The following is a 23,542-nucleotide window of genomic DNA, read 5'->3' as shown; positions in this document are numbered from 1 at the left end:
GAGAGAGTAACAAGAGAAAGACAGGAGATAATGAAATTAGACAATTATGCAAGACCCAATAAGAGGGGTGGGGTGAATGGGAAGAAGACTTGAGTTAAATCATCCCTGTCTCTTTTCTGAACACCATGCACCCCTTTCTCCTCCCATCTCTTTTCTCCTGTGAAGCTGTCAGGGGCCAACCCTCCTAACACGACCAGCACAATACGCCAGGTGGTCAGCCTGGAATTCAGCTATCAGCTTGAATCCTTGGGATGGGTCATCGTTGGTCCCCTGACGGCTTCCCTCATGAGAAGAAAGGAGTATGGCACCATGAGGGTCATCCACCTAATGTCCATGTCGTCACCAGCACCACAAGCCAATCAGTCAGTCGGGAATGTGCACACTGGCTTGAAGATGAACAGGCACGGCTGACTTCAATAAACTCGTTAAGGGTGTGGCTGGCTACTCAATCAGAAACCACACTTATCAGCTGCTGGTTTCCCTTCACGGGGGAAGAGGACTTAGAGAGCAGGTTGCTCTAGTTGCAAGTTTTATTTGCTGAAAATTTCTTGATTCTTGAAGAGATCGTTTAGGTTGGAACCTTATAGGCAATAAAATCAATTTTGTTTTGAATTTACCCTGCCTCATGAGTCTCTGTACTAGAAACCTAGCCTAGCTCTGGTCAGTGACATCACACCTCCCCACTGGCTGCCACATCTCCCGAAAAGTACAAGGGGTCAGATGGGACAAGAATGTTTAAAAACAACAAACCAGAAGAAATGTTTTCTCTCCAATAAAGTCTTGTTAAAGCGCTATCTATAGACTCCTTTGAAAATAAACCCAAGACACAATGTCCAATGCCCGAAAAAGACATCCTCTGTCTCTCACAAAGTGAAACGACAATGTTCTTACACTGTTATGTGTTGAATGTTTTCACCCTATTTTTTTCACCCAGGTTCTTTCATTAATAATCTCTTCTGAGAAATGGAAGCATACCGCTGAGTGTCGCATTGACATGTTTAATTAAAAGCCAAGTAGGCTATTTCAAGAGGGACGTGTAGTGTCGCCTCTTCACGTGGTCCATTAACTTAAATACTCTTGTCAAAAATTCTGTGGTACTGATGATGGATAAGGTCATCACGTGTTTTCTTCTTCAGTTTGAGCTTGCAGGCACCATTCAACAGGAAGGTTGTGTGTGCTCATCTCATCTGTGTCTTTCTCTGTTGTCAAATGTGAACTAGCATTGAAACAGAACTCAGTGAGGTTGTTTCACAGCATAGCTTTCAGTATCCCTCTGAAGTGATGCGCTGACCCTGGAGATGTTAACTGATAAACCCCTACAGCCCACTCAGACACTCAGATAATGTGCATGACACAGGGAGCAGGCCATGGAATGTCTTGAGAGATAGAGAAATTAACACTTCACTGACTGCTGTGGTAATTTAGTAACAGAGGAACTGGTCACAACTTTGGGTAAAATAACAAAATGACACCAGCTTGATCTTTGTCATTCCTTTAAAAGGCTTGGAGCAGAGATTCCAGATCACAATCATTATGACATACAGTTGATTGCTAATTATTTGCATCACAAATACATATAATCACCAACACTATCTTCTTCTCTCGTATGCACTTTGATTAGAGGAGGGAGTCTGATAAAGCTGTTCGAGTCCCCTTCGACCCTTCAACACAGCAAGCCTGCTGTCCACTTTTCCTCACCCAGCCCACATAAACAGGGTCCCCTGATGGCATGTGCTTGGGTGAGAGTAAGGAGTTGAGAGGTCATTCGAGTTAAAAGGTTAGCTAGCTAGCTATGGCGGCTGCAAAGCATGCATCCATCTCACATTTAACTTTCATAATAATGCAATGTTAATATACAAAAATAATATTTGTGCATCTACCAAGCATGCGTTCACAACAACCAGCGTGTCCGCAAAAGAGGTTTCGCTTCAGCAACTGGTTTTATGCTAGCTTGCTAATGCTAGCTGGCTAGTAGCTATGTTGCAACCAAGTTGTTTACATTTCGTCTTGCCCCACCCAACAGGTGCTCTTTTGTAGTGAATTTGAAGCGAAGAACATTCAGGTGGGTAACACTTTTTGCCAAATGTTTACATTTCTCATGATCCTCTGATACTGAGTGAAACTTTCTTTTGGCGAACCAGTTTATAAGCCTGTGTTAGCAAGCTAGCATTTGCCAGCAGCTGTTATTTAGGCTAGCTTGCTAACGTTAGGCTAACTGTCTACAAGGACTGGCAAAGCTGAGGTAGCTAGCGAATTTAGCATGCTAACTAAGCAGCTAAAATAAAAGCATATACTAGTTAGTAAAGAGTATATTACATTTCAGTTAAAGCATTGCTTTTGTTTTTGGGGGGGAAAACTAGCTAGCTAGCAATTATGTTTACAGGAACACACATTAAGACCTTTTTTTATTTGTTTAGGGGTGCAGAACTAGCCTAGGTATTGCATGTGAAGTTGGAAAAGTTTTATGGTTTAATGTCACGTACACCACCTAATTTAGAGGTCCTGGATGATGTACTGGTTCTGTCCGCACCACCCTATGTAGTGTAAGGTGACCAGATTTCTGAAATTTAAACCGGGGACATTTCCAGTTCGGCGGTCAATATATCATTAAAATATCCAATGTTATTATCTATGAAATAAAAAAGGGGGGACAATTCCGGTTTCATGTATTTAGTCTAACAGGCACACTGTGATAGACAGAGAAAACAACTATATTACAGAAACACTACAGAAAAGACAGAACTGTCCGATCTGAACAGCCATTCAGTGGTCCTGGTAGTCTGGGTAGAATTAGAGCAGAAGAGAACATGAGAAAAGTTGAAAAAACAGACAATAGTCTATGTGAAATACTTAACAACATAATAAAGAAATAAGATGATGATTTTTATTTTTATTTTTTATTTCACCTTTATTTAACCAGGTAGGCTAGTTGAGAACAAGTTCTCATTTGCAACTGCGACCTGGCCAAGATAAAGCATAGCAGTGTGAACAGACAACAACACAGAGTTACACATGGAGTAAACAATAAACAAGTCAATAACATGGTAGAAAAAAAAGAGAATCTATATACAATGTGTGCAAAAGGCATGAGGTAGGCAATAAATCGAGTAATTACAATTTAGCAGATTAACACTGGAGTGATAAATCATCAGATGATCATGTGCAAGAAGAGATACTGGTGTGCAAAAGAGCAGAAAAGTAAATAAATAAAAGCAGTATGGGGGGTGAGGTAGGTAAATTGGGTGGGTAGTTTACAGATGGACTATGTACAGCTGCAGCGATCGGTTAGCTGCTCGGATAGCAGATTTTTAAAGTTGTTGAGGGAGATAAAAGTCTCCAACTTCAGAGATTTTTGCAATTCGTTCCAGTCGCAGGCAGCAGAGAACTGGAAGGAAAGGCGTCCAAATGAGGTTTTGGCTTTAGGGATGATCAGTGAGATACACCTGCTGGAGCGCGTGCTACGGGTGGGTGTAGCCATCGTGACCAGTGAACTGAGATAAGGCGGCACTTTACCTAGCATAGCCTTGTAGATGACCTGGAGCCAGTGGGTCTGACGACGAACATGTAGCGAGGGCCAGCCGACTAGGGCATACAGGTCGCAGTGGTGGGTCGTATAAGGTGCTTTAGTAACAAAACGGATGGCACTGTGATAAACTGCATCCAGTTTGCTGAGTAGAGTATTGGAAGCTATTTTGTAGATGACATCGCCGAAGTCGAGGATCGGTAGGATAGTCAGTTTTACTAGGGTATGTTTGGCGGCGTGAGTGAAGGAGGCTTTGTTGCGGAATAGAAAGCCGACTCTAGATTTGATTTTGGATTGGAGATGTTTGATATGAGTCTGGAAGGAGAGTTTGCAGTCTAGCCAGACACCTAGGTACTTATAGATGTCCACATATTCTAGGTCGGAACCGTCCAGGGTGGTGATGCTAGTCGGGCGTGCGGGTGCAGGCAGCGAACGGTTGAAAAGCATGCATTTGGTTTTACTAGCGTTTAAGAGCAGTTGGAGGCCACGGAAGGAGTGTTGTATGGCATTGAAGCTCGTTTGGAGGTTAGATAGCACAGTGTCCAAGGAAGGGCCGGAAGTGTACAGAATGGTGTCGTCTGCATAGAGGTGGATCAGGGAATCGCCCGCAGCAAGAGCAACATCATTGATGTATACAGAGAAAAGAGTCGGCCCGAGAATTGAACCCTGTGGTACCCCCATAGAGACTGCCAGAGGACCGGACAACATGCCCTCCGATTTGACACACTGAACTCTGTCTGCAAAGTAGTTGGTGAACCAGGCAAGGCAGTCATTAGAAAAACCGAGGCTACTGAGTCTGCCGATAAGAATATGGTGATTGACAGAGTCGAAAGCCTTGGCCAGGTCGATGAAGACGGCTGCACAGTAATGTCTTTTATCGATGGCGGTTATGACATCGTTTAGTACCTTGAGCGTGGCTGAGGTGCACCCGTGACCGGCTCGGAAACCGGATTGCACAGCGGAGAAGGTACGGTGGGATTCGAGATGGTCAGTGATCTGTTTGTTGACTTGGCTTTCGAAGACCTTAGATAGGCAGGGCAGGATGGATATAGGTCTGTAACAGTTTGGGTCCAGGGTGTCTCCCCCTTTGAAGAGGGGGATGACCGCGGCAGCTTTCCAATCCTTGGGGATCTCAGATGATACGAAGGAGAGGTTGAACAGGCTGGTAATAGGGGGTGCGACAATGGCGGCGGACAGTTTCAGAAATAGGGGGTCCAGATTGTCAAGCCCAGCTGATTTGTATGGGTCCAGGTTTTCCAGCTCTTTCAGAACATCTGCTATCTGGATATGGGTAAAGGAGAAGCTGGGGAGGCTTGGGCGAGTAGCAGCGGGGGGGGAGGGGCTGTTGGCCAAGGTTGGAGTCGCCAGGAGGAAGGCATGGCCAGCCATTGAGAAATGTTTGTTGAAGTTTTCGATTATCACGGACTTATCAGTGGTGACCGTGTTACCTAGCCTCAGTGAAGTGGGCAGCTGGGAGGAGGTGCTCTTGTTTTCCATGGACTTTACAGTATCCCAGAACTTTTTGGAGTTAGAGCTACAGGATGCAAATTTCTGCTTGAAAAAGCTGGCCTTTGCTTTCCTGACTGACTGCGTGTATTGGTTCCTGACTTCCCTGAACAGTTGCATATTGCGGGGGCTCTTCGATGCTATTGCAGTTCGCCACAGGATGTTTTTGTGCTGGTCGAGGGCAGTCAGGTCTGGAGTGAACCAAGGGCTATATCTGTTCTTGGTTCTGCATTTTTTGAACGGAGCATGCTTGTCTAATATGGTGAGGAAGTAACTTTTAAAGAATGACCAGGCATCCTCAACTGACGGGATGAGGTCAATATCCTTCCAGGGTACCCGGGCCAGGTCGATTAGAAAGGCCTGCTCGCAGAAGTGTTTTAGGGAGCGTTTGACAGTGATGAGGGGTGGTCGTTTGGCCGCGGACCCGTGGCGGATACAGGCAATGAGGCAGTGATCGCTGAGATCTTGATTGAAGACAGCAGAGGTGTATTTGGAGGGCAAGTTGGTCAGGATAATGTCTATTAGGGTGCCCATGTTTACGGATTTAGGGTTGTACCTGGTGGGTTCCTTGATGATTTGTGTGAGATTGAGGGCATCAAGCTTAGATTGTAGGACTGCCGGGGTGTTAAGCATATCCCAGTTTAGGTCACCTAACAGAACAAACTCTGAAGCTAGATGGAGAGCGATCAATTCACAGATGGTGTCCAGGGCACAGCTGGGAGCTGAGGGGGGTCGGTAGCAGGCGGCAACAGTGAGAGACTTATTTCTGGAGAGATTAATTTTTAAAATTAGAAGTTCGAACTGTTTGGGCATAGACCTGGAAAGTATGACAGAACTTTGCAGGCTATCTCTGCAGTAGATTGCAACTCCTCCCCCTTTGGCAGTTCTATCTTGACGGAAAGTGTTATAGTTGGGTATGGAAATCTCAGAATTTTTGGTGGCCTTCCTAAGCCAGGATTCGGACACGGCAAGGACATCAGGGTTGGCAGAGTGTGCTAAAGCGGTGAGTAAGGCAAAATTAGGGAGGAGGCTTCTGATGTTGACATGCATGAGGCCAAGGCTTTTTCGATCACAGAAGTCAACAAATGAGGGTGACTGGGGACATGCAGGGCCTGGGTTTACCTCCACATCACCCGAGGAACAGAGGAGTAGTAGGATGAGGGTGCGGCTAAAGGCTATCAAAACTGGTCGCCTAGAGCGTTGGGGACAAGGAATAAAAGGAGCAGATTTATGGGCGTGGTAGAAAAGATTCTGGGCATAATGTGCAGACCAGGGTATGGTGGGGCACGGGTACAGCGGAGGCAAGCCCAGGCACTGGGTGATAAGAGAGGTTGTATCTCTGGACATGCTGGTCTCATGGGTGAGGTCACCGCATGTGTGGGGGGTGGGACAAAGGAGGTATCAGAGGTACGGAGAGTGGAACTACGGGGTCCATTGCAAACCAAAACAATGATAACTAATAATAATAATAATAAACTAATAATGATGAGGTTGGTAACTACATAATATACTTATACCAACCTAATCTGTATATTTCTATAGAAGAATGTATCTTATTCAGGATTGCTCTGTCTTTGGCCAGCTTCTCCATGAGCTCCTGGCAGGGGAGGTTGAAGTTTGTCTTCACAATAAGCATGGCCTTGATGGCAGGAACAGTGAACCTATTTCTTGCTGCTGTCCATATATCATTCATTTGGGAGAACACTCTCGACTGGTGTATTACTTCCAGGTAAGCACATGACAACAGACGCTAATCTAGCCAGGTTAGTGTGTGGGATGTCATTCTCTTTGAAGTGGGTAACCACCGTGCTCCATCTCTGACTAAGTGGTGTCTCCGATGTTTTCCATTCTTCAAGCGATCCCCCCTTTAGGAACTCTTGCAGGCCAGTAACCTCGTCAAACAATGCGTCCTCATTGATGGTCACATGGGGGCATTTTTCCTGCAGTGTGGCTGCTACCTTCTGGATCTCTTCACGCTGAGGTTGCCTTTTTAAAAGGAAACAATGTAAATGTTTTAGATTATCTGTGTGCTTTCCCAATGCCTGCAAGTAGTTCACAGCCGTAGTGAAGAATGATTGGGGTGTTTTGAGAAAGCTCTCTTTAGACATTGCACCATTTCCCTCTAGCTTTCTCAGAAGTCATCTGACCAAAACTGGAATGAAGTTGTCATCACGTCTTGCAGTGAATTTTGCCTCAATGTTTCTCAGAATAGCAGCTGACTCCACAGCACAGCGGTCCTGGCCTTCAAGCATCTTGATCGTGTCACTGAATACGGTCAAGTTTCCATGGACAAAGTCCAGCCAAAGTTCAGTCAGTGGATCTTCGAACATTGTTCGCAGGACAACAGGGCATTTGTCTTCAGAAAGAAAAAAGGATTTCAATGGCACATACCTTTTCAGCACTCTTTCTAGAGCAGGGAGCATGGACAGCCAGCAAACATTGCTGTGTCATAAAATGTTATGGTACTCCTGGCCAACAAACTCACAAAAGCTCTTCAGTCTTTCTACTCTGACGGTGAAAACATGAACATATCTTTGTGAGCAGGTACTCAACATCAAGGGGAATCATATCCAAAGCTGTTCTGGCCGTGTTATGAATGATGTGGGCAGGACAACCTAAGCTAATCACCTCCCGCTGCAGAGCATTTTTAACTTTGGTATGGACATTGACCCTCCCCAGCCTATTCAGTCCTCCAAAGTTGGTATTTGTGTTGTCGGCAGAGAATGCCACGACTTTGTTTTGCAGGTTACATTTTTGGATAACCACCAGGACCTCAGCTGCAATCTCCTCTGCTGTTTCTCCTTTCAATTCAACAAAATCAAGCAGTTTTGTTTCCACAGATGTGTTGCCACCATATATCTGACTACTATTGGCAGCTGCTTTACATGTCCATGATTGGACGCATCAATGGCCAGGGACACAAATTCAACCTGGTCTAGGTCCTGTGTTACCAAAGTAGTTGCCCATGGTGCTGACACGTTACTCACTGTGGCGTCACATTTTGTCCTAGCACATGTAAACTTCAGCTCATAAAGCTTTCGTGTCAGTTGTGCTGTGCAGTCCATAGATCTGTAACTATGATTGTGTCGCATAGTGTGGTATGCAAAGACACCCTCCTGCACAGCTAAATCATATTCTTCTTGGGAAGGCTCTACCTTCTTGAAGAATGTGGTGACAGAGGGCATACCAACACGGCCAATCAGAGAGGCCTTATGCTTTTTTTGTCTGTTAATGTTCTACCACTGCCGTTCTTCACCCGCTGCCATTTGAAAAAGAGGAATTACAAAGGGTGCAGTTAACCATTCTATCGTCTTGACCTGAGCGTGTAAATGTAAATTCTCATCGTGTTGGCCATCAAAATGGCCATCAAAATGACATTTCCGTTTCTTGGAAAGAGCCATTGTACCTTCTCTGTCTGCTCTTCTTCACTCTCCCTGTGTCACTTCTTACTCTCAACTTTTTCTTCTCCTCCAATCATCTTCCTGATCTTTCTTCCTTTCCTTCTCTTTACCTTTCCACCTCACTCTTCCACACTCTCCTCGCTTAACTCTTTTTACTCCCTTCATTTTTCTTTCTTCTCCAATCTTTAATAATAAATAGTACACTATAAAATACTTTGGTTAACAGATTCCCATAGCTTGCCTCATTTTGTATTTTATCTCAAAAACATTGTTTGGAATAATAAATTGGCAGGCTCTGTAATCATATCTTTACCTTTCCTCCTCTATCTCACTCTTCTTCCTATCCAGTTTTCCTCCTCTCCACTCTCTAACAGATGGGGGAGAGCAGTAACAAGGGAGGTGTAATTGTGACAATTGTGCTGAGCCAGCGTGTTCCTCACCTCTCCCGTGCTTCATATTTTCCATTACTAAAAAACAACAACCCTTAAACCCCCATCCCGGCTCTGTATGACACACACACCTGAGTTGTTATTCCATCAACCACTTTGAATGCTGCTACCGGGAGACCTGCCGTGTAATGGTACTGCTGTTGCTAAGCGTGGTCGTAATTACGTGAGGGGGATGAAACCGGGAGACTTGTGCGATTACAGCGGTAATGGAGGTGGAGGAGTGTGAACCACAGTTCTAAACACCTGCTTGGTAGAGCAGAACTCCCTGTAGCCGAGCTCAGGTTCACTGCGTCAGCAAGACCAAGCAATAAAGACTAACAGCATGAATAAAGCCATATGTTCTACTGATTTAGTGTTATGATTTTTTCTTTCTTCATAGGCTTATACTTTCATCCAAAGCCACATGCATAGCATACGTAGCCAACATCCCCATTTTTAGGGTAATAGGTGACACTGACAGTAGTTCTGGGAAACTTTGTCCCACCTGCTGGGTTTATACTTTTTGTTAGGATATGCTCATTGGTTCATGCTTGGCAATACTGAGCTGTTAAGGCCCCATAAACCTAAATCCGATACACTCCTCCACTCAGCAACTGATTTCTATGAACACTAGTAGACACAAAGGGGGGCAAGACTAGATATCAAGACTAGATATCATCTGACATGATCATATGGAGATTTGCCATCAGCTGTCAAAGTCTCTGTACTGGGTTTTGAGTTTCAGCATGTTTATGTTGTGTCTGATTTATTTGAAATAACACCCACTGTAATACAGCAGTAGCTTTGAAAAGAAAATGGAATATAGGCCAAGACGTATGACAGTATTGAGTGGGCCCCAGATGGCATCATTCTCGAAAGCATGATCCAACAAAAGACAGCTGTAGGCTGAGTTATATGTAAAAATATTTAGGCTGTTCAGTGGAAATGTGAAATGTTCATGTCTAAAAAAAGGTTGTCGGGCGAGCTGCATAAAATCCAGTCTCCCTGCTCACAGCATTTTAACAGTAAGAAACTCCTGGCTCCAACCCCTATTTACATTCCACAATGGGAATGTCTGCCTTGGTTTTTCCACTGTTTGTGTGGAAGTGTTTAGGAAGATGAACAGAACAGGAGGGTTTACTAGTTATGAGGACATTGATAACTCCATTTGTCTTACATTAGGCAACTGATTCATCAAAACCTTCCTCATTACTCCTAAGCTTGCAATTCCATATCCCCAGAGAATTCTAGAGAATTGATTAGCTTACTTTGGGAGTGTTAATGTCCTATGTACAGTATATCTGCTTCATGATCAGTTTAACTGCTTTTACTGTAGTGAACTATCAAGTTCACTGACGCATTAAGAGAGTCCAAATATAAATTTGAAATCATCTCTCATTCTCTCTCTCTCTTCCAGGTATGGCGGTGTCGGTGCGGGGGCTTTACTTTGTGGTGACCCTGTTTCTGGGTAGTTTCCTTGGCAGCATCTTAATGCTAGTCCCTGTGCTTCCTCTCATGCTGATGTCACCCGCCTGGTACCGCTGGATCACCAACTCTATCGTGGCCACCTGGCTCACCCTGCATGTGGTTCATATATTTACACCAATCTGTTCCTGTCTCTGTCTGTGTTCCTTACCTCTGCATCTTCTTACTTATGTCTGTCTTTTTTATCACCTTTGTTTGACCACTGTGGTTTAACTGTTTTGCCTTTTTGGTTTTGACCTCCTAACCTTCTTTGATGTGTTCCCTAGACCTTTCTTAATCTCTTGCCCTGATGTTTTTTGACCTCTCACTGACCTTGTTTTGTACTATTCTTGGCCTTTTTGTTTTTGTCTAGAGATGATGAGGTTTATACGGGGTGCTCTTGTGAATAAGAATGCAAATACAGGGGAATACAGTAGGACCAAATTAAATGACAGTCTTTCTGTTCCTTCCTTCCTTCCTTCCTTCCGTTCCTTCCTTCCTTCCTTCCGTTCCTTCCTTCCTCCCTCCCTCTGTGCAGGCCTTGCTTGAGCTGGTGTTTGGGGTGATGGTGGTGATCACGGGTGATGGCTTCATCCCAGAGGAGCATAGTGTGATCATCATGAACCACCGGACCCACCTGGAGTGGATGTTCCTGTGGTGCTGCCTGCTGAGGTATAGCTACCTGCGCCTGGAGAAGATCTACCTCAAGGTGGGTATAGGCAAATTACGCACACACACACATAAACATGTGCGCACACACACACCTCAGCATGGGTTACACAGTGCTTCATCTTCATCAAGGACCACAGCCACAGGAGGAGGACCACAGCCACATGGAGAACATGCTGGAATACTTCTGTGACATCAGAGAGCCCCTGCAGCTCCTCCTCTTCCCTGAGGGCACTGACCTGACCGGTAACAGCTTTCAGTGACATCAGCCAACCAGCCAACCAGGGCAATGATTGTTGGATAGGACATGAGCACCCTGCATCAACTGTTTCCAGCTCTCATCCCCAAGCCTGTTAACATCGGTTTTATACTGTAACTCCCTGAGGATGTATGTGTGGTCTATGTGTATCTCTGTGTATGTGCATACAATGTTCTTAAAATCAGTTTGACTGACAGACCCAGGGCCAGATATATGACACATTAGAAGTAATAGTTTTAGTAATACATCCTACATTCCCTCCTACTCTGCCGGATGGCTGGTGGTGGGATTTGGATCAGTGTGCCCCCCTGACTATTTCTGTGACCCTTTCTGGATCAAAAATTTGTAAGTCGCTCTGGATAAGAGCGTCTGCTAAATGACTTAAATGTAAATGTAAATGTAAATGTAAAAATGTCTTAGCATTGTCCCTCAGAGGATAACTAGGGATCCACAGGTGTAGAGCTCCACCTAGGCTAGTGTCATATCTTTTAATTAAATCAACTTGATAAAAAATGATATTTTATTAATATCTAGGAAGAACATGGTATAAAACCAATGTTCTCTCACTCTTACAGTAGTGTGTTAAACCCTATCCAAGAATTGAATGTAAAATTTCATCTTGTGACAGTCAATTATTATAGATGTCGACAATATTATTGAGGCTATTTCACATTCTCTGTTGTCCTCTCTCTCCTGTAGACTACACTAGAGCAAGAAGTGATGACTTTGCAGAAATGAATGACCTGCCTAAGTTTGAGTATGTGCTGCAACACCGCACCACCGGATTCACCTTTATCATGGACTCTCTCCGCAACGGTCAGGTGTTCACTTTTTCGATATATACTGTTATTCTTTACCCATTTTGCACAACATGCACTAAAGTTTAACCAAGGGTGTTTTAGTGACTTTGTATTGTAGTCCTCATTAGTTAGCATTTGTTATGACGAGTGTTAGCCTATGTCATTCAAATGATTCAAGTGTGAAGGGAAAATAGATTTTTATCTCTACGAGATGAACCTGGTTAAATAAAGGTTAAATTAAAAAAATAACAAGCCACATCAAACAGTGTTACCTGTTTTTCTTTAGAAATCTCAGACTAGTGCTTCATCAACACTGTGACACATTACAGCGCTCCCAGGCATCTCATATTGTCTTGTTAGATAATCCTGGCAGCCCTCCAGCAGTCTTAAGTACTGCCGCTTGTGGCGCTTAGCTGGCCGGTGTTCTGAACCGCGGTGATGTCATCGGACTTGTTCCCTCACTTCTTTAGTTACATTGACTCAAGTGTATGGGTCTTCCACATCAGCGTCTGCACAAACCCCACGGTTAAAATAAAGATGCACGACGTTGGTCATACAGGTTGTGTAACCACCCCTCCCTTCCTTTACAGGAAACAACCTAGATGCCATCCATGACATCACCGTGGCCTACCCCAAAAACATCCCCCAGACAGAGCGCCACCTGATCCTGGGGGAGTTCCCCCGGGAGATCCACTTCCATGTGCGTTGCTGCGAGGCCTCCATCCTCCCCTTCCGACCTGCAGGACTGTACCTGTACATTGACGATCTGTAAATAGCATACCCTCACCCCCATATTATTACTTACCCTCTTGCTCTTTTGCACCCTAATATCTCTACTTGCACATCATCATCTGCACATCCATCACTCCAGTGTTAATGCTAAATTGTAATTATTTTGCCTCTATGGCCTATTTATTGCCTACCTCCCTACTCTTCCACATTTGCACACACTGTACATAGATGTTTTTCTATTGTGTTATTGACTGTACGTTTGTTTATGTGTAACTCTGTGTTGTTTGATTTTGTTGCACTGCTTTGCTTTATCTTGGCCAGGTCACAGTTGTAAATGAGAATTTGTTCTCAACTGGCCTACCTGGTTAAATAAAGGTGAAATAAAAATTAAAAAATAAAAGGACCCAGGAGCACTGGGCTTAAAAGGGAGGTCGCCTGAGTGACCTCTACGCCGCTGAGCCCCTGGGCTTTCCACAGGGAGTGTGCCGCGTGCCCCCCTGTAAGACAGAGCTCCACATGGCTCTGATCAAAACCTCTCTGTTCTACTGGAGCTCCTTCATAACCTTACTTCGCAGACCTCTGGCTCTGGGTCTTATATGATTTTATTTCATATCATTCTTGAACCAGAGTGTCATAATAATAGCCAGAATACTATTTCTTAGTTCAGTTATAGCTATGTGTTTTAAATGGATTTTATTATTGTTTTGTATGTTGTCCCTTGGTTATGTATTTATTTATTTTAAATGATGGAACAGAGCCATAGTATACAGCACTCATACATTAGATGTGTGTATACTGTGATCATTTTTGCCATTATTGTTCTGTGTTTAGCCAATGTAGATTATCCATTAGTCAAGCCAAATTAATCACTGGTTCTGCAAGCAATCATTAGCCAACAAAAAGTGATTACCGGTAGAACTGAATGCTTTCAGTCGAAGTGATGAGTCAATCGTGCACTTAAAGTGTTTGGTGGCAGGGAATCTGAACACTGTGTAACACATTAAGGCTACTGTCAATCCATTTACATTGAGCCTTTATAGACGAGCTAAGCTGTTTTCAGTGATTACCTCTCGATAAACCTGTAAACCTGATCATTTTTGTATACATGCTGGAAGTAGCTTTTGCACCAGGAAATTCAAAGGCAAAAATCAGCCATGTAATGTAAAAAGGAATCAAACGGAATGTAGTAGTCTGCCAAAACTGGGCAGGGCAGTTCCACCACGCATCGCTGCTAAGGTACTAGTGAACTGCAGCAACACTTTCATGCACTCTTTTTTGGAATGGGCGACAGTTCAGGAATTGAGATCTGAGACTGAGCAACTGCAAAGCAGCTTAGAAAGAGAGGGTGGAGGGTGGAAGAACGTAATTTAGACAACACCCACAACGTCCAAGGGGGACACAGAGGACCAGACTTGGAGTGGAAAACTGGCCTTGAAGTCGCCCTAATCCAAAAAAGCCTCATGCCCACCTCTTTCTCTCCCCAGCAAACTTGCATCGATGCTCTCAGCGCGCTAAACTCAATTAGCGAACAACAGCTGAGAAAGCTCAACCGATTATGAAAATAAAACAAAGAAATGAAAATGATAGCATGGTCAGTTGTCACGCCCTGACCGTAGAGAGCTTTTTATGTCTCTATTTTGGTTTGGTCAGGGTGTGATTTGGGTGGGCATTCTATGTTCCTTTTTCTATGATTTGTATTTCTTTGTGTTTGGCCGGGTGTGGTTCTCAATCAGAGGCAGCTGTCTATCGTTTTCTCTGATTGAGAACCATACTTAGGTAGCCATACTTAGGTAGTTGTTCATGTATAGTTGCCTGTGAGCACTACGTTGGCTGCACGTTTTCGGTTTGATGTTTATTGTTTTGTTGGCGACATCATATAATAAAGAAGTATGTACGCTCACCACGCTGCACCTTGGTCTACTGTTTCCACCTTAGACGATCGTGACAGCAGTGCTATGTCCACGAGTAACCTAGCCACGCTCTCAATGCCACATCCAACCTTGCCATAGTGTTCTGCCAATCCAGAACCATTTTTATGAAGGACACTGTTTGATCTACCGACCACCTCAATGCTGCAGGTCAAATTATAATTTTTGTAAGAAAAAAAATGTGTCCTATGTACAAAGTCATAGATGGTTATCGATGTGTTTTTGTTTCTTGAAATACGAGGCCCTGTTGTTCAGGTGTATGGGCTGGTTCCAGTCACAGTGATTAGACTGCGTTAACAATTCTCTCATCAGGATGTCAATGGCTTACCAAATTACTACTCATCTCTCTATTACTAGAATTTCTGAAACAACAGGATGTCACCCATCTCTCTCCGTCTCTCTCATCTGTTCTCTTTGTTTTCCTTTCTCTATATTTCTTGGTTTCTCAAAATTCTCTATTTCTCTGTTGGGTTTTCTCTGTGTTTTGTTATTGTCCATAATATAATCAACTGCTGATGTTGGACTCCTTTCCAATCACTGTCCTCAGATAAATCTTTACTGGCCAATGTTGTCAGTTATCACGCTGTTCAATAAATGTAACATTTCATCCCATGCAGATGCCCTGCTCTGTGTGTCTTGTTTGAAAATGTGCAATGTAAAATTCATTCTTCACTGATTGGCGTTCAGGAAGCTGACCCAACATTATATCAGCTCACTACCATTAGAATATTGTAGTTGTGGTCTCTTGGAGCAGTCCTAGTAAACATTGTAGTGAATGAATCAATAAGACCGTGCACACTCATGTTACAGCCATAGTGAGCTCACACCATAGACCATATATATAAACCCACTCACCACACCAGTCTGCTGCGGCACTGACAGACAGAGAGCAAGAGATTTGAAGGTGAAGCAGTGTTGCCGTGACAACAGATGTTGACTCATCCGTTCCCTAGCAACGTGATGCAGAATGATGTCAATGGAAGCATGCTTTTTTTTCCTCTACTGCTAACGGTATGATGCCAGTTGTGTATGTGTCAGTGTGTGTGCAGTGTGTGGGTGTTGGGTCTATGAGCTGTGTCTGCAAGCATGAGTCTCTGCTCTGATTTTAAATCCCAGTAATGCTGGAGGTAGAGAGGGAGGGAGTGATGCTGACATCCTTGGGAATAAATGAGGGCGAATGCAGGCCAGGTTGATACAGGACTTTTAGAAATAGCCACTCCAGGGACTATGAATCACAGGGCATTTATGCATATGGCTCTAATTATTACCGTAACTGTTTCTTTCATCATCCTTGTGCTGTGGCCGAAATGAAGTCCACACCCACTATGATAGATATTACAGTGGGTGGAAGGATGATGATACAGATTCCATCATTCTGTTGGCTGGTTGCAATGACACATCACGAGATATGTTCCTATTCCTTCTCATCCCTGGAGGAACATGAAACCAGGAGCTCTTTTTAGCATTTCTTTCTTAATCCACAGATTCAAGGGGAAACCTAGTTTGTTTCTAGTAATCTCTCTTCCTTCAGTCTCCTTCTACTTCTTTTGTGGACTTAATATGGCGGATGGCAACCAACTTTAAGGTGCATTACCGCTACCAACTGGACTGGAGTGTGGACCTCAGTTCATCTTTCAATCACCCACGTATATGCTGGTATATGCTTCTAAAAACCAATGAGGAGATGGGAGAGGTGGGACTTGCTGCACTTCATGCGTCAAAAATTTACCCAAGTTCTATTTTAGCCCCTGGCTACACAGACGTGCACAAGTGATTTGGATGAAATTATTGAATAACATGTATGTGTAAATGTATTTTGCAACGCTTGCACACACAACTCGGGCAATGTTGTCAGCATGTCAGAGGGGAAAAGGATAACCAATACAATACATACAGTATTGGGGACTAGAAACTTGTTTGTTCATCTGATTGTTTCGTCTACCTTGAGTATTGGTGGAGCTGGTTATGTCTGGCACTCAACATGTTGCTATTTTAATCCACCCTCCTTTAACACCCTGACCCTCATCCTCTTTAGTTCAATCACCTGAGATGCCTCACAAGTACACTACTGTGCACAAACCAAGCTAGTTCTAACAAAATGGATCACACAGGGTAACCCATTCTGTTCCGCCAAACCTGTGCAGTTAATCAGGATTTGTTAGAGCTTGCCTGGTAAGTGATTGGTAGCACTCTTGCTTGAGTGATTGCAGACCCCTGCTGATTCTACCATCCATAACACATAAACACACTCAGACTAACACCCACAAACAAAGATGGCTTCCAACAGGATCAACTCTAAAAAATAACCCCCGTGTTCAGCTCTGTAATATGTATGGGTGGATTAGGAATGCTTTGTCACTGCCTGTAATAAGCCAATTTCACACACCACCAAACCCCTTTATAGTGGTGATATTTGTGGCCTGTGTTGAGTCACAGAACAAATGATTGTGGTTGCTTGGTCTGTGTTCAGACAGCTGTACCTGTTTGACTCCTTATCTGGGTTGACTTGGTTCCCATTCTCACTTATTCCACTACTCTTTGTACCCACCTTGACGTTCTCCACTATCAGTTTGATGCGAGTTAGTAGTTTTATATTCATTTTTTATGTGTGTTAATTCTCCACTTTCCCCTAATGGAGAGCATCTTCCTTGTATTTTCAATTGTGTTGTATGTGTAAAAATTATTCAAATTGTATGATTCCCTTTTGAATCTTTCCATTCTTTAGCAGTGATGTAACAAAGTTTGAGACAGGTGAAAGTGGTGAGGTGGTTCCTGTGTAGACTATGCACTAACGCAGTGTGATTAACCCTCCAACTTTGCTGTTATTCTTGGGCTTAGATTCAATCAGATCAAGTGTTAACCAATGATACCTGACACCTGCTTAGCTGGTGTACCTGTGTTAGAGCTGTCAAATAAGAGCAGCTACTCGTGTGGTCATTGTCACGAAGCCACACCCATCCCACTAGCATTACAGATTCAGAACGTGAAATGTAGGCTATATAGAAGTAATGACATTCAAATTGAAAATCATTCTACGAAATAAAAGGATCTAATAGATTACAACACATTCCAGTGTTCGAACCTGTAACAAGGCTGCATGGGATTATTACTAATGGGACTGAGCATATCCAATGACAATGTCTGCAATACGCAGTTACACCTCCAAACATCACTTTAATAAAAACAATCAAACTGCTATGCAGTTGTTGGTTATTGCAGGTTAAGGCAGAACTGTTTGAATCTATCCCTCAGTCTATAAAAAAACGATTAAAAAGACATTGGCCGTGTTAGAGCATCAAAACACTGATGTATCTTGGGTAGATTGTGACTGACTCACTGATCTCCAAATACTATTGAGGTTATTTATGATGCAAGGCGATTTGTAGATCACTCAGTCTCGACCCAGCTGCAATGTCAAACGCTTCCACTGTCTAAAGCAGGGGTTCACAAACTTTTTCACTTGGGGCCCCCCTTCCAGCATTGGGGAACCTCCTGCGCGCCCCCTGCGCCACATCTATTTCTATGGGCACAAGCACTGTTCATGACACAAAATGTCACCCCTCTTGTTTGCAGAGAGAATTGTGCAGGTTTAAAGCTTATTTACCTGCAATTCTACACATATTGTCATGGGGTGCAAAGAACATTTTGCAGTTTAACTAAAGCAAATTTTCTTGAAATTCTATACATTTTGCCATGTCTAATGTGTATTCATGTGATATTTGAGTGACAAAAAAATTACAACAATATCTCTGGGTTAAAAAACCTAAATTAAAAAACCTTGACATGAGCTGACATGAGCTAGTGTAACGGATGTGAAATGGCTAGCTAGTTAGCGGGTACGCGCTAGTAGCATTTCAATCAGTTACGTCACTTGCTCTGAGACTTAAGTAGTGTTGCCCCTTGCTTTGCAAGGGCCGTGGCTTTTGTGGAGCGATGGGTAACGCTGCTTCGTGGGTGACTGTTGTCGATGTGTGCAGAGGGTCCCTGGTTCGCGCCCGGGTCGGGGCGAGGGGACGGTTTAAAGTTATACTGTTACACTAGTTGATCTAAACATTTCTGACAGGTTATAAATAGCTCTCTAAGGTATGCAATGACTAGAGGAACTGATGATGCACTACCCAATTTCGAAATTGCACGTTGTGCATTCTACTATTAGTTTGGAAACCACTTGTCTATAGGATAACCATAGTTACATCACAGCACCATTGTATTTTTAGTATGTAATCAGTATTCTGGTGCCATCTAGTGATCTAAAGCTCAAACTGTACCAAACAACATTTGGAAACATTACTTTTAGCAAGAATACACACTTTATTCAGAAATCATCACTACAGAGAAAAAATTGCCCAATCAGGCTAACTGGAAAAAGAGACAATCTTACTCTTTTTTATACCTCATATCAAGAAAAACATCGGACCTTGTTTTTAAAAATACATAAAGAAAAACAATAATAATCATAATAAAAGCAATATTTTTTTATACTGTAATTTCTTGGTAATTAAAAAAAAAATATTTGTATTGTATTCATATGACATTCTACTGTACTGTTGGAGCTAGTAACATAAGAATTTTGCTGCACCTGCTATAACACCTGCCAATCTTTGTTCGCGACTAATAAACTTTGATTTGAAAAGCAAACCAATTAAAACAATGACTCCACTGACAATAAAAATACAATAATGATACTAACCATTAATACAATTATAATAATTTCTGATGATCATGTGTTATTTCTATCTATTGTACATTAACCTGGGCAGGGATTGGAAACAAAGAACAGCATGACAGAGAACACAGATCCCTTCATTTCAACTGGCTGGGAATTGTCAGAGATTGGGAGGAACAGCAACAGTTCATATGAAGGCCAGCCCAGCAGGCTAACAGTCTTTGGGCATGATACTACCCTGCTCAGCTCCTCACTTACTAAGAGGCAATAGGCTGCTCGCACTCCTCACACACAGGAGGGACTTGTGGGCATGTGCATGACAAGCAGGTCCTCACAATGCATGCACAGGCACAGCAGCCAGATATAGGATAAGGATACACAGTACACACAGCACTGGGAGGGAGTTATTGTGACTGCAGCTGTAACGTTGACAAAATATCCAGAGTCAGTGAATATATGTACTAATCATGCATGTGAGCATGTCAAGTGTGTAAATATGAGTCTGTGTGCCTTGCAGTGTGTGTAGTTGCCTTCAAAATCCTGTGTGTGCACGTGTGCATGGAGTCCATAGCTATGTGAAAGCAGGCCCGTTGATGTCTCTAGGTGACAGAAGGTGGTCTTTGAAAGAGATCCAGCCAATCAGGAGAGGTCAAAAAGTCCTAGCTAGGTCAAAGCTGTGGGTGGAGCCAAGACTATTGACCAGTGTCTGGAATAATGAGCTTGGGGCTATGGAGGGTTAGGGCAGGGGCGTGGGGATGAGCGAGTATTTTGAGCATCAGCTCAGGAATTGTCAGAGGGAACATGTTCTTCGAAGCCCTCGCTCTCCCTGACGAGTGCTCTCTCCAGGATGACACGGCCCTCCTTGTAACGCTGGCTGTCCTCGGTGGCAAACTCATAGATCCAGCCCAGCTTGCTGTTACAGTTCTTACAGCTGACATCTCGCACCATGTGTCTGCCCGTCAGCATCACGCGGTCCTGCACCTCGCTGTACTGCAGGTTCACCACCTTACCGATAATGAATAATAATGCAGAGGTTATTACACAATCATAACATGGCAATAAACATGTACGTGTTTGCTAGGTGTTACTTCTGTCTTTTGTGGAAGTGGGTTTTCTAGGTGTCAAGTGTAGTGTAACTTGCTGTGTAAATAATGTGAGTACACTTGTGTGTTATACATATCTAAGTATAGTGATAGTGAGCCTGGAATAAAATATATTAGTTTGAGTGTTTATGCATAAAATTAGTTTTCACATTTGACTATTTCACTCAAGGGATAAAAGTACTCATGTGAAAACATGTCTTTGGCAGTGCAGGCTGGTGTCATGGTGTTACAGTGGATGTGTCGCTTGCCTTATTGAAGAGGAAGGCTCGGCCGGTTGCTCCGGTGAAGCGGGTGGAGATGAGTTCTGAGCGGTTGGTCAAGATAGTGTCACAGTTGGCGCAGGAGAAGAGGCGTGTGCCCCCGATGTGGTCCAGGAAGATCCGCCCCATGGTTCAGTACACACTCACCTGCAGGACCAAACGGAAGGTTAAACGAAAGATAAGACAGAGATATCATTTAAATTACATCTCTATACTCTGTTCAAAAAACGGTTCAATGAAGAACACAAATCCCTGACAACTGTCATAATAAAGTCCCTAACGATAAGAGTCCCTAACGATAATATATTCCCCAACGACGCTGTGTCTCTCTTTCATGGCCGTTTTGTCAAACTCAGTAACGCCATATTTAGCAAACGACGTCGATGGCATCAAGAGAAGGTCGGAAAAATATGACGTGTTGTTGCCTAAATACAACCCAGTCTTACCGTTTAAATACTTTTCGACTAGTTGGGCTTTAGCTATTTGTAGCTACGCCGTTCTTTTCCACGTTAATTATTTTATTCCCCAAAGTCTGTTGGGTTCGTTGTCGCTTTGTTGTTCTCTCCCAGCTGTTCCTGCAGATTCTGTATCAACATCCGGTACGTTGACGTGACGTAGAACGTTGCACTGGCACTTAGACCGAACAGCATTCCAGCTATGAACACAGTATTCTGCTCTCTAGTGGGTAGGGTTAGTAAGATTTTTCCTACCAAATCGTTTGAGAAGGAGGTAGCTACAGCTCAATATGGCGACCGGAATATGGGCGAGTGGGTGTGTTGAAAGGAAAGTAGCAAGCGTGTGGAAGGAAGTGGTTGTGTCCAAAGGAAAGTAGTAGGCGTGTGTAAAGGAGGGGGTGTGTCGAAGCGCTCTCCTATAGGTTAGAACAGTTCTCAACTGGTTCAGAGAGGGAAAGGAAGAGGCCCAACTCGCTAAAAATACAAATACAAATAAATTAATAATAATACGGCCCAACTCCGTGGAAAATATGTCTCCCTCCAGTGGGTGGCATTTTTGCGTTGTTTCACCAAGGAATACGTTTTAGTATTGAGGTCAATGAGAGAGTGTCGAATTTGGGCAACCGAAATGGCTATTTTGCTACATGAGGTTTATATGATGGAATATACGTTTCGTAATGCTTACATTATTTCGAGTGTACTGATATAGGACACGTGACATCCCAGCAGCTTTGATTAAAAAAAACACTTTATATCGGAGTTGTCTCGAGATGGCTATGCATATTCATGTCATGAGGCTAGTAGCATAGCATCTATCTCCATTGAATACAGGTGGTTGACATCAACAACTCTCATAGAATATTCAAAAATGAATTACAATAATGATCTGTATCCACCAATCCAAAGAAAGGATAGGCGGGAGCTAGCCTCTACAGCACATATGTCAGAGTCAAGGCCCGCGGGCCACATCCGGCCCGCGAGAAGGTTTTTTACGGCCCCTGGGATGATCTTGATTTATTATTAGAACCGGCCCGCAGACCGCAGCAAGCCGGCAGCCCGCAGATCTTTTACACGCACCAATACTACATTTCCCACAATGCAACGGCGACGCACCGAGCAGTAGGCTGCTTCATTTCAATATTTATTGGCACAGCAGTCGTCAGCATCACAGTAAAATTAACTTTCAGATACCCATCAAAAATGGCAAAACGGAAGGTGGACACTGAGAACCGGGGGTTTCAAACAAGGTGGGAGTCGGTGTTACGCACGCCTCTGAGAAGAGGGAACGCAACTCCCTGCTACAACTCAACTCCCTGAAGTGCAAGAGGTATGGACTGTAGGTGCGAGTAAGGATGACACAAAAGCAGAATTTACCATTATTAGAATTTATTTTCTTACACGGTAATATGGGGAAAAGGGGCTGGACGGAACCAAAGCAAAGAAAGTAAATATCAAAGTTCCCCCTCTCCTATCTAACCTGCCTACCCACTTAACTTACCTAACTTAGCACCGTCTGGTGCCCTAACCAAAATACAGGGGGTGGTCCGCCCAGGTCTTACCTAGTGTGCCTAGACAGTAAATATACTACGGGTATATGTATGCCCGCGGGCCTCTTGCCTAAGCACTCCCAAAGTGCCTTCTCCTTCCCCCCTGGGAACAAATGAAACAGAGTAATTATTAATGATTTCACAAACACTCACAAACACAGGACATAGAAAAACTGCTACCAACAACAACATTACATACCACACTTTCTGATACACAACCCACACTATATCACAATCTAATTTTTCTCTCTCAATCTCCAAATCTCTACTCCAAATCTCATCTCCTCTCTCTCCAAAACTCCTGGGGCAGAACACTGGCTTTTATCTTCAGGTGGCAATGGTGATTAGTGTCAGCTGCTTCTTGACGAGGGGGCGGGGTCAGCTCCAATCACCAATTAGCCTGGGGTTGACCAATCAGCTGGTTGGGGAGTACTTCAGGAAGCCATCTCCTGAAACACACACTCAAATACAAAACAGAACACAGAAACTGGGGAACGTAACAGTCGGAGTATATGTTCACGGAGGTAGCTGGAAAACCTGTGTGTCTTCTGTGTGGAGAAAGTGTGGCGGTACTGAAAGAGTATAATCTGAGACGACATTATGAAACGAAACACGCGGACAAAAACAAGAATATGGACATGGAACAAAGGCTACAAAAGGCAGAGGAATTAAAACGAGGCCAGGCTGCTGTCAAGGCCAGTTTTATTTTGGCAGAAGAGATCGCTAAATCAGCCCGGCCATTTACGGAGGGGGATTTCATCAAAAACTGCATGATTAAAGTTTGTGACGAAGTTTGCCCAG

At 43.6% G+C, this 23,542-nt stretch overlaps 2 protein-coding genes across 2 annotated transcripts; one reads left to right on the top strand and one right to left on the bottom strand.

The window, feature by feature from the left end:
• Positions 1 to 9,085: 9,085 nt before the first annotated feature.
• On the top strand, positions 9,086 to 15,326 carry LOC129813368 (lysocardiolipin acyltransferase 1-like). The gene is made up of 7 exons (XM_055865719.1): positions 9,086 to 9,101; positions 10,276 to 10,445; positions 10,861 to 11,035; positions 11,124 to 11,237; positions 11,950 to 12,066; positions 12,641 to 12,819; positions 13,209 to 15,326. Exons 1-7 carry the CDS (start codon positions 9,086 to 9,088, stop codon positions 13,380 to 13,382), a joined length of 945 nt encoding a protein of 314 aa, XP_055721694.1. The 3' UTR covers positions 13,383 to 15,326.
• A 3,675-nt stretch (positions 15,327 to 19,001) lies between these two features.
• On the bottom strand, positions 19,002 to 21,528 carry LOC129813038 (protein yippee-like 5). The gene is made up of 3 exons (XM_055865175.1): positions 21,186 to 21,528; positions 20,728 to 20,886; positions 19,002 to 20,381 (listed from the first exon to the last, which is right to left on the bottom strand). Exons 2-3 carry the CDS (start codon positions 20,866 to 20,868, stop codon positions 20,157 to 20,159), a joined length of 366 nt encoding a protein of 121 aa, XP_055721150.1. The 5' UTR covers positions 20,869 to 20,886; positions 21,186 to 21,528; the 3' UTR covers positions 19,002 to 20,156.
• Between the last annotated feature and the right edge of the window lie 2,014 nt (positions 21,529 to 23,542).

This window comes from Salvelinus fontinalis, chromosome 16, assembly GCF_029448725.1.
Source record: "Salvelinus fontinalis isolate EN_2023a chromosome 16, ASM2944872v1, whole genome shotgun sequence".
In the NCBI taxonomy this organism is placed as follows: Eukaryota; Metazoa; Chordata; class Actinopteri; order Salmoniformes; family Salmonidae; genus Salvelinus; species Salvelinus fontinalis.
This window is presented reverse-complemented; position numbering and strand designations above follow the sequence as displayed.